The following is a 13,799-nucleotide window of genomic DNA, read 5'->3' as shown; positions in this document are numbered from 1 at the left end:
AGGATGAAGAGTACCTGAAAGCAGAGTCTGGGTCACTAGCCAGTGACCAGGAAGGAACCAGGCGATGTTGCGAAGCAATCAGGTGATGTCATGAAGCTTGACTCTGCAGCCACGTGGACCAGGAAGCCTCGACGACGACCAGGAGCTGGATACGGACTGTGCCACGAAGGATCTCGCTGTTGGCGGCATCGGCTTCTGGATTGGAGTCAACAGGCCTTAGCAAATGCAACCCACACAGGAATCGAATATTCGCTTAGGTTTAGACCAGCAAGGTCTATGGGGCTTCTCCTTTGTAGGGAAGCAGGGGCCCACCTGGAGCAACCAGGCAGGCGATGTAGATACAAAGGTTCATCGTCACAGAGGTCACTAGCCAACGGGCAAGCGACCGGACAGACGCGGCAAGCAGGAAAATGCAGAAGGGCCCCACGCAAAACTTGTGGAGTGTGGAGAGCTGATCTTCGGTGTAGTTAATGCTCGGGGTTGGGGGCTGGGGCTTCTCAATCCTCAATGCACAACTTCGAGGGTGCCTCAGAAGCTGCACAAGTAGCAAGGAGCAGGCTTTTCAAGATGGCCGGTCCCACGTCTCTCGTCGCCTCCACGGGTCTCAGCTTTGCAGGGACTGTGGATCGGAGTCAGAGAAGTCTGGAAGTCTGGTTCTCGTCGGACTCTGTGCTCGGGCTCGGGCTCCGGCAGGAGCGTCGACAAAGTAAACCGCTGATCGCTGGATGGTGCTTGTTTGCACAGGGTGGTCACTCCTTGACCACAAGGGAGATTCTTCAGTCGTCTTCTTTAAGGAGATCGTCGAAGGTCCAGAGTTTCGTTTCAAGTTTCAGTTCAGGATACATCTAAAGTCTCTAGACTCAGCTCCTACCTATATACTAATCTGGTGGGCTGGATTACCTGCTAGGTCCCTCCTAAGGGTGGGACCAGGGAAGGGGGTGGTTACACCCCTTTCCCTTTGTCCAGTTTCGCACCAGAGCTGGGGCTGGATAGCCCCAGCAACTGGTTTGAACCGGGCTATGCATGGGACACCTTGTGTGCCCCAGGCAGTGTCTCATTTCATTCAGCCCTCTCTGCCCCAATACACTATGGACTGTCTGGGGTGGTGCTAGCACCTCCCAAGACAGGAAACCTATTGTGCAAGCCTCCATCGCTGGAAGGACTCCCAGCAGCAGGAGGTCAGACGTGTGTCTGTGGCAGCAGCATCCATTTTGTGATGCAGAGGCTCTGGTTAACTTTAACCGGGATTAACAGGAACAACAGGTCTTCTCCCTCTAGAAGGGTGGAATGCTACCCCCGTCACCAGAACTGGCGAGGGGGTAGTATTCCAAAGCCTATGACACCTTACACGACATGTTTTGATAAAGCCAAACCAAAATTAGCAATAACCGCGAGGATTATAATGCACTTAAGAGTATATGGTATGGCTATATCATAGAACAGCTATAAGGACATGGTTCAGAAAGCTGCAGACAGGCTCAGCTCATGCTAGAGCACCATTTCACATAAAACCAAGCACTCTGCCTTCAGAATTGTTAAGGCCTGCCATAGGAGTGACTTATAGGTGCATACCTGTCTATATATAATGGTAGGTATAGGAATACTATACCTAAGCAAGGGGTGATTACACGACCTTGCCCCAGCTGAGTGATCAGCCAGTTGTGTCAGTTTGGATCGCCAGCCAGGGGTGGCAAAAGATATGCTGCAGCCCCTGGTAGGCCTTGGGTGCACCTATGCCCTGGGTACCTATGGTACACTATACAGGGACTCATAAGGTGACCCAATGTCCAATTGGGGATGTACCTAAAGTACATGGAGTCCATTTTACAGTGAGAGCAGATAGCCTGGGGCCCGGACTAGCAGGATCCCAGGCCAACTAAGTCGAAAACCAGCTAAACACAAAGCAGAAAATCTGGGGTAACCATAGTCAGATATCCACCTTCCTACACACTGCACCTACCTCACGCCAAAGCAATTACACAGGATTTTCTCGACTAGGGCTAATGGGTGCCCCAGGTGCGGCGGGACTCCGGCTCATTTCTTACATATGACAGGGGAGCTAAACAGCCTGCATAGAGTGAAGAACACCTGAGTGGGGAAAGAGATCCAGCTCTGCCTGCTTGGGCTGTTGTCAGCCCCTTGTAAAAGGAGGAAGATGTGATATCGTTTTGCCTTGCTGGGTCTGGTAGTTGTGAGGCAGCGCTTTGCAATTCATTGGCTAAGCCTGCGCCACCGTACCTGGGCCGATTGCTGGCAGACCTAAGGGAGCTGGCAGTGGCTGAGAAATGCAGGCTGAAAAAGGTGAGAGTGGATGAGCATGCAGAGAGTGACCTGGAGCACTGGGGTGAAATGCTGGAGCACCTGGAAATGGATAATTATGGGGACGGTGATCATTAAGAGCCGTCTGGAGTTAGTGTGGGTAAGTCTGGTGAGGAACAGAATGGCTAGGGACAGGGAGTGCGTCTGTCGACATGGGTGGTGTGTGAGGGACAGTTCGAGAGGAAGGGGAAAGTAAAGAGATCGTACCGGATGGTCATGGGTGACTTTGCTGTTTTTTTGCTCATAGAGTATTGGCTGAGTGTGGGATAGGAATCAAAGCAAACCCAAGGAGATGATGGACGGAGCACTGAAACTTTTCAGACACTCATCCCCAGTCACAGATCTGTGTTGGATCCATCATCATTCTTTAGTTCACTTCACCACCTCAGTTCAGACCCAGCTATATGCAAATCAGTTTGACCGTGTGCCTTATGGGAACAGTCCAGCCCGAACTGCCAAGCCAGGTCTTCCCTAAACCGGAAAAAAGCATCCTGGGACCGGTTTCTGGCGTAGAGTGGAATCGAGTGGAGTGGAATAGAGAGGGGTGGCGTGGAGTGGAGTGGCATAGAGGAGCCCAGAGTGGCATAGAGTAGAGTGGAGAGGCGTAGAGTTGAGGGGCACAGAATGGAGGGGTGTAAAGTGGAGGGGAGTAGAGTGTCAGAGTGGTGTAAAGTGTCATAGCATAAAGTGGCGGAGCGTGGAGTGTCAGAGTGGAGTAAAGTGTTGTGGAGTGGACTAAAGTGGTGTGGAGTTCAGTTGCATAGTGCTATAGGGATCCATAGATTGGAGTGTTGTATAGTGGAGTACAGTGTTGTGAGTGTTGTAGAGTGTTGTGAAGTAAAGTCTCATAGAGCGGCGTGGAGAAGACTGGCGTAGAGTGGAGTGTCGTATAGCAGAGTAGAGTACCCAAGAATTGTGTAGAGTGGAGTGGCATAGAGTAGAGTAGTGTCGTAGAGTGAAGTGAAGCTCCCCCCTCCAGATTGTCAGATAAAGCCTCTCACTTGGAAGTCAGAGAAAAAAAAGTAAATAAATACCAAGGACCCTACGAAAACAGAGCCTGATGTTTGAATTCTGTCTTTGAATGCGCAACAACTGTGACAAGATAAGAACATACTCTAAAGGCCTGTTTTAGGAATCGAGCACTGTAGAAGAATACAGTGAAGAGGATATGTTCCATGAGATGGAACAACTCAAGTTGAAAAGCCTAAAACAAATACAGCCAGCATATAGAAAGCAAGCGAATGTCAGTTAGAAACCACACAGCCAATTGTAAGCAATGGGCGGAAAGAATTCCTAGGTCAGCTTTCCGAATGTGAATGTCCCAAAGATGTCTTAAACAAGCATTTGCAATGCAACTGGTCTCGACTTTGGGACCTTATAAGTATTTAGCCATGCAGCACATTATCCAGGCACTCAATCACAACTGTAATGTGCGAGTGCTCATAACTTCAACTTCCTAACGATGATAACTATTATCAAAGCAAAGAATGGGCGGTTGTCACATATTTAAGCAATGAAATGGGTCAACCGTGACCACGTCCCTTCGGACTTTAGAGCTCCACAGTAGTGGTGTAACGAATGTTGAGGGGGCCCCCCTGCAAAATACATAGGGGGGCCCTCTCCGCATTGCTGCCAAGGTTCCAAGTTGCTTAAGAGTGACATTTCAATGGCTGGAGTATGCGTATATGTGAAATTGCATTTCCTTGTGTGTGACACTTGAGTGACACTTTATCACAAGTCAAAGTAGCTGAGCCTGTGAAATAATGTTAATTTCAGAATGTGCTGAGCAACCCTGAAAGAGTGGAGTGAAGGTGAGTGTAGGTAGGCATGTGCTTGTTTTCTGCAAAAGGGGCATAGCGTGGTGAGTGTTGCATGCTTCCCAGGTTAACTTATAAAACTATAAGAAAATACTCCAAATGGCAGGCTGGTTACACTGGGATTTTGAAAGGGTACAGTTGTCTGTAGCAAGCACTGGTGTCATCATCTGCTGAGTTCAGCTACTCTTAGCTGCAGTAAAAAAACACACAGCAAGGCTGAGACTGTAACAGCTAGGGGACGCTACGATCAGGACATTAGGCTTTAAACCAGTGCTTCCTTTTTTGTATCCACCTACTAGCATCTCTCATTTACAAACAAACTGGTTGTGTTAATAATGAAGACCGTTTTCAGGCAATGCAGTCAAATTTATAAGGATTGCCCTGTAACTGCCTTTCCATATTCTGCCTTCTTTCCCACCATATACTGATTGTCATCCACCACCATCCACATCTGGGCTCCCCATTCCCTTCCTCCTCCAGCGAGTCTGTATCCTTATGCCCAGTGTGTCTGCTGTTCAGACTTGATGCTTTGGTGTAGGAGTCCATGCTTTTGTCGCATGAACAAAGTAAATAAACTGTTGAATCTTGCCTCTACAAAGTTGAATGGGAGAGACAGAGCTAATGGGACAGAAAAAAAGCAGAAGTACTCCACAGGGGACTACAGATCCTACCTCGTGAGTCATTTCTATGCCTGATCCTTTTTCTATCGTTTCTTGTCACCTCAATGAACACTTTCAACAAAATGATGATCAAAATCTAGCAATAATTGGGGTACAGTGTTCCCATCACAGGCTTTTGTCCCAGTGCCACAGCACCCGCTGCACTCCCCCTCCTCCAAGCTCCCACATTGCCCCACTTCAGGAAGGACCTCAAGAGCCTGCTCTTCGGATGACCCAGACCCTCATGGGTGAGTGGCTGGGCTTTACCAACCCTGATTGATTGATATCAATACGCCTGTACCCTCCTGCTGACCCCAGTGGTACTGGCCCATGGCCTGGTTGTGCGCGATACAAGTTATATTTGGCAATGCCAAAAGAACCCTCACCCCCTGATCTTGGAAACCTTAACCTCCTCCAGCCCAGTTATCACTTAATTCCTGTCCATTTCATGGTGCTCACTTTGACTCACCCTCGCATGCAATAAATAGATTGAAAGATTCAGCAAAACAATTAGGAGTTTCCCTCAAAACTAGATTGCCCAGAATTGTTTGTTGTGTGTTTGTGACATGGGTTATTGCATGAATGTATTGTGTGGTGTCCCTTTCTGCCACCGCTGCAGTACTTTACAGGATATATCTTACACACGTCACAGTTACCCAGCAGTTCTGGTGTTATCGGCCTGACGAGGATGAGTGGTATAGACAGCCCTGCCGACATTTGAGCCTGTGTCTTGCGCATTTTATAAAAAATATCCACAGAAGGCACACAAGACCCTGCAACCCCACACTCCTCCCTATCCCAAAAACATACATGGAAGGTTACGGATACATTTTGCAGAATCTTTTTGTTTTTCCAAAGTCACAAGTGCCCAAACTCAATTGGTTGTTCTGCTGGTGCGGTGTGACCTGCGTTCATCTGCCAGCCTTTTCAGGGTGATAAGCCTTTTTTTGGGCAGATAAATTACCTTTAACTTTTCACTGAACACAATTTATTGGCCATCCCATGAATATTTGCCAGTTACGTTTTCAGGAACATATAAAAATAAAACATTTTGAATTATAAAAAGTTGTGTAATATTGTAGGGGGGCTGCTGTTTTGGATGGGGGTGAAAAGCTATGAAGTGTTTCTTTCGCAAATTTCTCTTAATGCCTGAGGAAACTAATTATTACTGCTTGTACCAATTGTATTTGTAGGTCGGTTTTCAAGTTAAAATAAGACTTTTTGTCTTATTTTAACTTGAAAACCTTCTCACGTCTAACAAGCTGGCTCTCAACATGCTTCTGAGAGGGACAGCCGTGCTTTTGGTACACATGGTCTTAAGGAATAACCCATTACATCCCTTACAGAGAGCGCGAATCAATTACAGCAGTGCAGGGGCCCCAGAGTCCGGACGAGATGTAACAAATAAAAGTGTAGCAATCCGGGCCCAGAGGCGATTTCCATGGCAACTATAGTCACCTCGTCTCTGGGCCTGGCTTGTACTACCTGGAACATATTAAAATAATTAAACAAACACTGGCTGCGCACCTGTCGAATTGACTGCGATGCGCCTTAACAAATGGAGACTAGTGGCGCCCAATATGCTCAATAATCTTTTTTATAGCGGTGATTCTGAGCCATGCCTTCAAATGCCTTTGCAAGGCTGGGTCATGGTCCCGACCCAGTCAAAACCTCTCAGGCCCGCCCGTGCACAGAGTGCCAGAGGGGGCCCCCTCGAGCTCGGGGGCTCCCCCGCACCGCGGGGTCTGCGGGGCTTATTGTTACACCACTGGTCCACAGATGCCTTCTCCTAGCCACTCTTAAGGATAAGAAGGATGTTGCCTGTTGAGTTAAGAGCCCAGCGTGATGCCCCTTTGCAAGTATATGCGCTGCTGTGTCGTTAGCGGCATGTGTGCAGTGGAGGGAATGAATGCCCTGAGGTGACAAAGGGTTTTGGAGAGCTGAGGAGGAAGAGTGGTAAATGCTAGACCAGTACTACACAGGAGGAGCAAGACACTAGAATGTGTGATGTAGAAGCAAAAAAAAAACTTTTGCGAGTGAGGCTCTCCATACCAATCAGCAGCTATAGGAGGTGTCCAACCCCACAAAGTACATACAACAGATCATCCTGCAGGGCAAGCGCTATTGGCTCAACTTAAGAAGAAACAAGGGCTGGCCGAAGAGCTCAGGCAGCAAGCGCAACAGCACACAGCTTCAGGCTATTCCAGACAGGCCACATTGTAGCAAGCCCTGCTGACATCAAATCTCATGTATTCATAAACTCTGGGGCCTACCAATATGAAGGTAGGGACACACTAAACCGTGCCCTGCAGCCGGAGAGGTACTGGGTCAACAGGAGCCTCCTTTCTGGGTGAAATGTATAGCCCTTCAAAGATTGGCGTTCTGAGCACTTTTAGGAACAAAATCAAAGTAGTACAGTGCCCCTACAGGATTCTGTTGATACAGACATTTTCACACATCATCTTTGTGAGAAGTTGGCCTGGTATATGATGCTCACTAGTTCTAGTGATCACCTTGTACCATGCCAAGCAACCCTTATGATGATTGGTTGTAAGTCAACCTTATAGACCAGCTATCCTAGTAGCGTGGACAAAGCAGTCTTAGGCTAAACTCTGTAAAGGCATGTGAAGCAAGCTGTTTTACCATACACAATCCCCTTGAATACCAAATGAAAGGACACCACACAGATATATATTGAAAATATATATATATTTATTCACTACAAATAGCCCCTATACTCTTTATGAGCACAGAAGCAAATGCGTTAAAACAAAACACAGTTTAACTATACAAAAGTTGCACAATATGGATGAGCCCTAGGGGCCACTAAAATCATATACTAAAATAGTGGTATAAGAACCACCAATTGGAAAGGAAATAGGCCTAGGGCCTGGGGATTCGCTGGAGCTGTTCGGGACCAACAGTGAAGAAGTCGGGAAAGGCCCGCGGGACTCGAGTGCAGTGCTTAAAGTGCACGCATGCACCAATGCAATGTCAATAGTGCGTAAAAGTTATAAAGTTACTGTTTTAGGAACCTTCCGACTGACCTAGAAGGACAAAACTTTAGAGCTAGGCACTAGAGGTATGTACCAGTGTAGGAACACCGGCGTTGCTGAGTTACCTCACCCACAGGAAGCGGGTGCACAGGTGCCAAGTAGTGTTGGGTTTCGTCACGCAGGTCGATGGTGCCTGGAGATGAAGATGCTGCAGGCGGGTCCTGAAAGCAGAGGGGACAATGTTCAAAGTCACTAGCCAGTGACTACCGTGGAACTAGGATGGAACCAGGCGATGTCGGGTGCAAACAGGCGATGAGGTGCAGCTTGTCTCCGCAGCCACGTGGACACAAAGAGGTCGAGGACGTCCAGGAGTCGATCACGAGCTGTCCCACGAAGGTTCTAGCTGATGGCGGTGTCGGCAACTTGATTGGAGAAAACAGGCCTTGGCTAATGCAAGCCACGCAGGAAGTGAAGAAAGCTTATTTCTCGGACCAGCAAGGTCAGAGGGGCTGCTCCTTTTAACAGGAGCGAGGGCCAGTCTGGAGCAACCAGACCAGCGGTTTAGATTGTAGATTTCGTCGCCAAGATGGCCACTAGCCGCGTCGCAAGTGACCGGGATGACGCGTCGAGTGGCAAAGTGCAAAAGGGCCCACGCAGATCGTGGAGATGCTGGGGGGGTGATCTTTGGTGCAGGTGCTGCTCGGCGGTGGGGCTTCTCAAACCCCAAAGCACAGCGTCGAGGGGGCCTTGGGTGCTGCGCAGTCAGCTTCTCGGGGATCTTTCAAGATGGCCGGTCCCACGTCTCTCGATGCCTCCACGGGTCTCTTCTTTTCAGGGACTGTGGATCGGGCTGTGAGATGTCTGAGAATCCAGGTCTTGTCGGGCTCTGGGCTCGGGCTCCGGCGGGAGGCGGCGGCAAAGCAGACGTCGAGTTGCTGGTTGGTGCCTGTATTCACAGGGTGGTCACTCCTTGGCCACAAGGGAGATTCTCTTCAGTCTTCTGTGCAGCAGAATGTCGAAGTCCAGTTTTCTTCTTAGTTTCAAGTCGAGTTCAGGATGATCTGAAGTCTTGGGACACAGCTCCTACTCTTATTCCAAATCTAGGGGCCGGATTACCTGCTAGGTCCCTCCTCTGGGTGGGACCAGGAAGGGGGGTGGCTACACCCCCTTTCCTTTGTCCATCTCCACGCCAAGACTGGGGCTGTGAAGCCCCAGCACCGGTTTGGACTGGCTTATGCACAGGGACACCTTGTGTGCCCCAGGCATGTCTCATTCTATTCAGCCCTGTCCTACCCAATACACAAAATCCTGTCTGGGGTGGTGCTAGCACCACCCAAGGCAGGAAACCCTTTGTCCAAGCCTCCCTCGCTGGAAGGACTCCCAGCAGCAGGAGGTCAGACTTGTGTCTGTGGTGGCAGCATCCATTTTGTGATGCTGAGGCTCATGTTTAACTTTACCCGGGTTTCAGGTTATGTACATGTCGTGTCCCTCTAGAAGGGTGGAATGCTACCGCCGTCGCCAGAACTAGCGAGGGGGTAGTATTCCAATTCGTATGACACCTTACTCGACATGTTTTGATAAAGCCAAACCAAAGATAGCATTTAACCGCGAGGTTCATAATGCACTTAAGAGTATATGGTATGGCAGTATCATGGAACAGCTAAAGGACGTGGTTCCGAAAGCTGCAGACAGGCTCAGCTCATGCTAGAGCACCATCTCACATATTTCCAAGCACTCTGCCTCCATGATTGATGAGGCCTTCCATAGGAGGGCTGATAGGAACATATGTGTCCATTTTAAGTTAGATATAGACATACTATACCTAAGTAAGGGGTGCTTACACCGACTTACCCCAGCTGAGTGATCAGCCAGTTGTGTCAAATATGGAGGCCAGGCCAGGGGTGGCATATTACATGCTGCAGCCCCTGGTAGGCCTTGGAAACACCTATGCCCTGGGTACCTGGGTACACTGTTACAGGGGCCAATAAGGTGAACCAGTTCCAATTCGTAATGCACCTGGTGTGCATTGGTATTAATTTAGAGAGAGAGAACAGCAGGCTGATTAGCAGGCCCACAGCCACATTAAGTCATAAACCAGTGAAGCAAAAAGCAAAAATTTGGGGTGACCATAGGATAGCAGACCCTACTCTCCTACAATCTTCATACCAAAAAAGTCAGTTCACCAAGATTGTCTACCGGCACTACCAAATGCATGCTCCAAGCAAAAAAAATATTGCCTCTTTTCAGATAAAACAGAAAAATACATCAATGAAGGATGCCAAGAAAAGTCGATCCATGGGCACTCATGTGACACTGGTGACCGTATCAGCAGCAACCTTCATTTTTTCAAAGGGAAATAGAACCACTGATGTGCTGAATCTATGTTCACTTAAAGAGAGTAAATGTACTCAGATAATACATTGACTAAATATAGCACCACTGATTAATATTTTGGACGTCCAGAAGACATTAATGCACATTCAACTCAAAAACAACCAGAAAAGATCATGAATATATTATGAATGCATCTGTAGGTTAAAGTAAAACTGAAGACATGGATAGTGTAATTTCCTGGTGAGCTTCCCCAACATCGCTATGCATGCATTGAGCAAGCGGTCTGGGTTATTTCAGTCGCCGTTCTTGCTGCTCTGCATTACTGTTCTCTGTGTGCCTTCTGTGCCCCACAGCCATCAGTTTGACATCATGGTGCCCCGCTTTGTGTTCCCATGCCACTCTTTCTGATCCACCCCAGTATATGTTCAGGCCAATGTTTATAAATGAAGCTGCCCAAAATGCCTCTCAACCACCTCGATATGACGAGGCGACTTGGCAACCACTGCACAAACTTGGGGTCGAACCATGCAGCAACCTTCCAAATATGAAGCCAGCAAGACACTGCACACAACAACCACTCCTCCTACAACCGAGGACTAGAGCAAGAACTCGGAGGATACCAAAAAGAACTTGCTATCAAAATGTAAACAGCGACGACAGACACGTCACCCGTGAGTGTCCGATGAACAACAGGCATGAATGTTTACCTACAGCAAACGTGGCCGCCAAAAGGAATGCAATAAACTAAAGACGTTGTCAGGTATTTTAGATCTCCGTAACAAGTCACCAGCCAAATGAAGAGCCCAAATTCAAAGCTGGGGGTGTGAAAATTATTCAAAGAGAAGCTTCTACAGGAGTCGACAATTAAGGTTCTACAGTGTCATACAAATACTGTATTATTCTCTTTTAAATAATATTGATGCACAAACCCTTGCAAAATGAATAATGAACAAATTAGCAACATAAAAAAACAAAAGCGTTATTGTATGCTTTTGGTGAAGCTGCAACCCGAGCAGCACTCTGCATCAACAGCACGTTGCTTCCTGAGCCTCCTCCCCTTTAGTGGTTGAACCTTTAAGGAGGTGGAAGGGGGAGAAAAAGGTGGGGATGCGTTTAAAAAGCACAAAGATTTGATTGAGTCTTAGTGCAAATAGTACCTGCATCACAGCACATGTAGCAGAAGGCCAGCAGAGCGGCACTAATCAATGCCTCAAAAATTTAGAGTAGCCCTTGAGAGGAAATCGGAAATTAAAGGAGCGCAGGCTGTCTGTGGGACCCACAGCGAGGGTACGGCGGGCGGGCCATTGCTGCTCAGTAAGTGCACACTAGCGATGTTTACCCTCTACCCTCAATAAGGGTTCATTATCTGACTCTGGTGATAAGCGCATTTCATTTAAAGTGTAAAAACACAAGCATTCGGAAGGCCAATCTTCCTCAAGCTCCGCTTCTCCCAACAAAAAACAAGCCGAGAGGAAAAACAGACATAGTGCGCCCCAACCAGCGTAGTGCGCCGGGAAAGAATGAGTACATGTAAGAGGGCCAGTCGCCATGGGAGGAAACCAATCACACAAAGGAGGGACAAATTCAACCAATGAAAAGCCTGTATTTTAGAAGGTCACACAAAATAACCAATGGAAAGCATGGGCGTGCCTAAAAGCCTAGAGAGGATTTCAGCATGCCTTGCAAAGCAGAATATGTGCGATGCCTCAAGGCTCGACCTAAAAAAACAGACAGCTGTGCTGTTTGTTAGGCTTCGAACTAAAAACAGTATGTGATTATGGAGAGAGCTCCCTTCATTAGGGAAAGGAAGGAACTCCATAAAAAAAGCATTATAAATGCTAGACAAATGCCAAGGGAGGATAGGCATCAATTATCAGTACTGTAACTAGGAAAGACTGATGATTTTGATATTAATGTGAGGGGTAGAATAAAATTGATAGCAATACAACTGAAAAGGAGAATTATCATTTTGCTGGGCGTTATCTGGAGTCTGCTGAAGACAGGCCGAAGACCTCCAAATACTGATGCATCTCTCTCAACTTACTCATGTAGGGGATATCTCCTTCCTGGGAGTCAATCAAATTTATTATGGTTAATTAAAACCATTACATTAAACAAACGAGCAAATATGAAGATCTGTTTTATATACAAATACTAATTCATAAGCAACATCCAACATGCTAAAATAAAAACCTTATAAACAATATAAAACAGAGCAGACTTAGACCATCAGCATTAAAAATGTGTTAAAAACTGCACGTGATTAGTGTGTGTTAAAAACTGCGCGAATTTATAATTAATCAGAGTGCAAAGGTGATGCACAAATACCAGTTGAGTTACTAGAATGTTTTACTACAACAACTCATGCTAATAAAGTGACCTTGTACATAAACAGATCCTTTATTTCAGAAAATAAAACAAGCAACTACCAAGTTGGTTAAAGGAAATTAGTCAGGTTGCATGAGGACTGTGGAAATAAGCAGCAAATTAGTAAAGAATACATTACAAAATAATCGATCCGCAGTTTGCATAGGTTTTCTGAGCGGATTATGCATGTAAAGTGACAAAGTGCCAAGGTGCCCGAATGCCTCCCAGCCCCCATAGGCCACATGGAATTTTGTTGAAGGTAATAACTGGTTTAACTTCTAACCAGCACACCACAAAAAAAGGTCCGCTAATTAGTATATTTAAAACCACTCTCTCGCCCTGCTTGGTGACTCGAAATGTTGAACGGTAGAGCTGAGGATACAGTTAAAGGAACACGTAGAATTGCCTGCGTAATATCGATGGATATGGGGAGTTTGTGTGACTAGGTGTTTTGGCTGTTAAATATGGTCTGCTGGCTGTCGATGGGCTTATACTGTTGATAATGCTTTTTAGTTCGGGGGCGTTAGGGGGACCGGTGCTGGGGACTTGGGTGATTGGTTGTAACGAAAACAGCCTGCGGTATTTCTCGCACACACACCACTCTACACTCCTTTCCCGTTCACTCACTTCTCCGGATGAGCTGCGCCATTGACATATTCCGCGGCTGTCACTGTCCCGAACTTTGCCCCACTGTTGCCGCCTGCTCGCATGTCACTTCGCTTGAACTTTAGGAAGGTAAAATCGACCGCCATCTTGGGATGGGCGTATTGCCGCACACAAACCTACTGAACCCTCTCTTTGTGATGAACAACAGTACTATCATCGTATATACAGGGGCAGATACATTCTATGTATTATTTCGAGCATAACTGGGGTCTTTGCGCGATATTACACAGACAATGTTTAGCTATATTCAGGGCTTTAAATGGGCTGAAAAAACTTGGGGGTGTCTCAAAGGGGCGCGGCCAATGTATTTAAGGGCGTGGCTTTAAAACCCAAAAATCTGTGTTTAGCACAGTGTGCTGCCCGACTTGTATTTTGCTGTTTCTGTCATTGCATCCAGCTATATGATACAAGTAATATTATACCTTGAAGAAGTCAGGACTATTGACTTTGCCGTTGGTTGTTAGGTGCATACCATAAATAAGTAGGGTGAGCAGGCGTCTGGGATTTGCCCGGACAGTCCTGGTTTTTCTCCAGCTGTCCCTGCAGATTTCAGGAAATTAAGCTAATGTCCCGAATTTTAGAGAGGGTTGGCTGAAAACGTTGGGATTTATCTTTTTACATTTGCAAAGCAGGGATAGTTA

The 13,799-nt window shown here is 47.1% G+C and overlaps 1 protein-coding gene across 4 annotated transcripts in view; it reads right to left on the bottom strand.

Annotated features, from left to right (window-relative positions):
• Positions 1-13,274, bottom strand: part of ECH1 (enoyl-CoA hydratase 1) — a 190,964-nt gene extending 177,690 nt beyond the window's left edge. Inside the window, exon 1 of one of the 4 annotated variants that reach the window (XM_078661190.1) lies at positions 13,120-13,274. In XM_078661190.1, coding sequence (XP_078517316.1) covers positions 13,120-13,147 — 28 coding nt within the window. In that variant the 5' untranslated portion in view covers positions 13,148-13,274. Of the gene's footprint in view, positions 1-12,822 lie in introns of all 4 variants that reach the window. The other 3 variants (XM_078661192.1, XM_078661191.1, XM_078661193.1) reach the window with 3 other exon arrangements.
• Positions 13,275-13,799: the final 525 nt, after the last annotated feature.

This window comes from Lissotriton helveticus, chromosome 9 (assembly GCF_964261635.1).
Source record: "Lissotriton helveticus chromosome 9, aLisHel1.1, whole genome shotgun sequence".
Taxonomy (NCBI): Eukaryota; Metazoa; Chordata; class Amphibia; order Caudata; family Salamandridae; genus Lissotriton; species Lissotriton helveticus.
The sequence above is the reverse complement of the archived record's forward strand: the minus strand, read 5'-3'. Positions and strand labels throughout refer to the sequence as shown.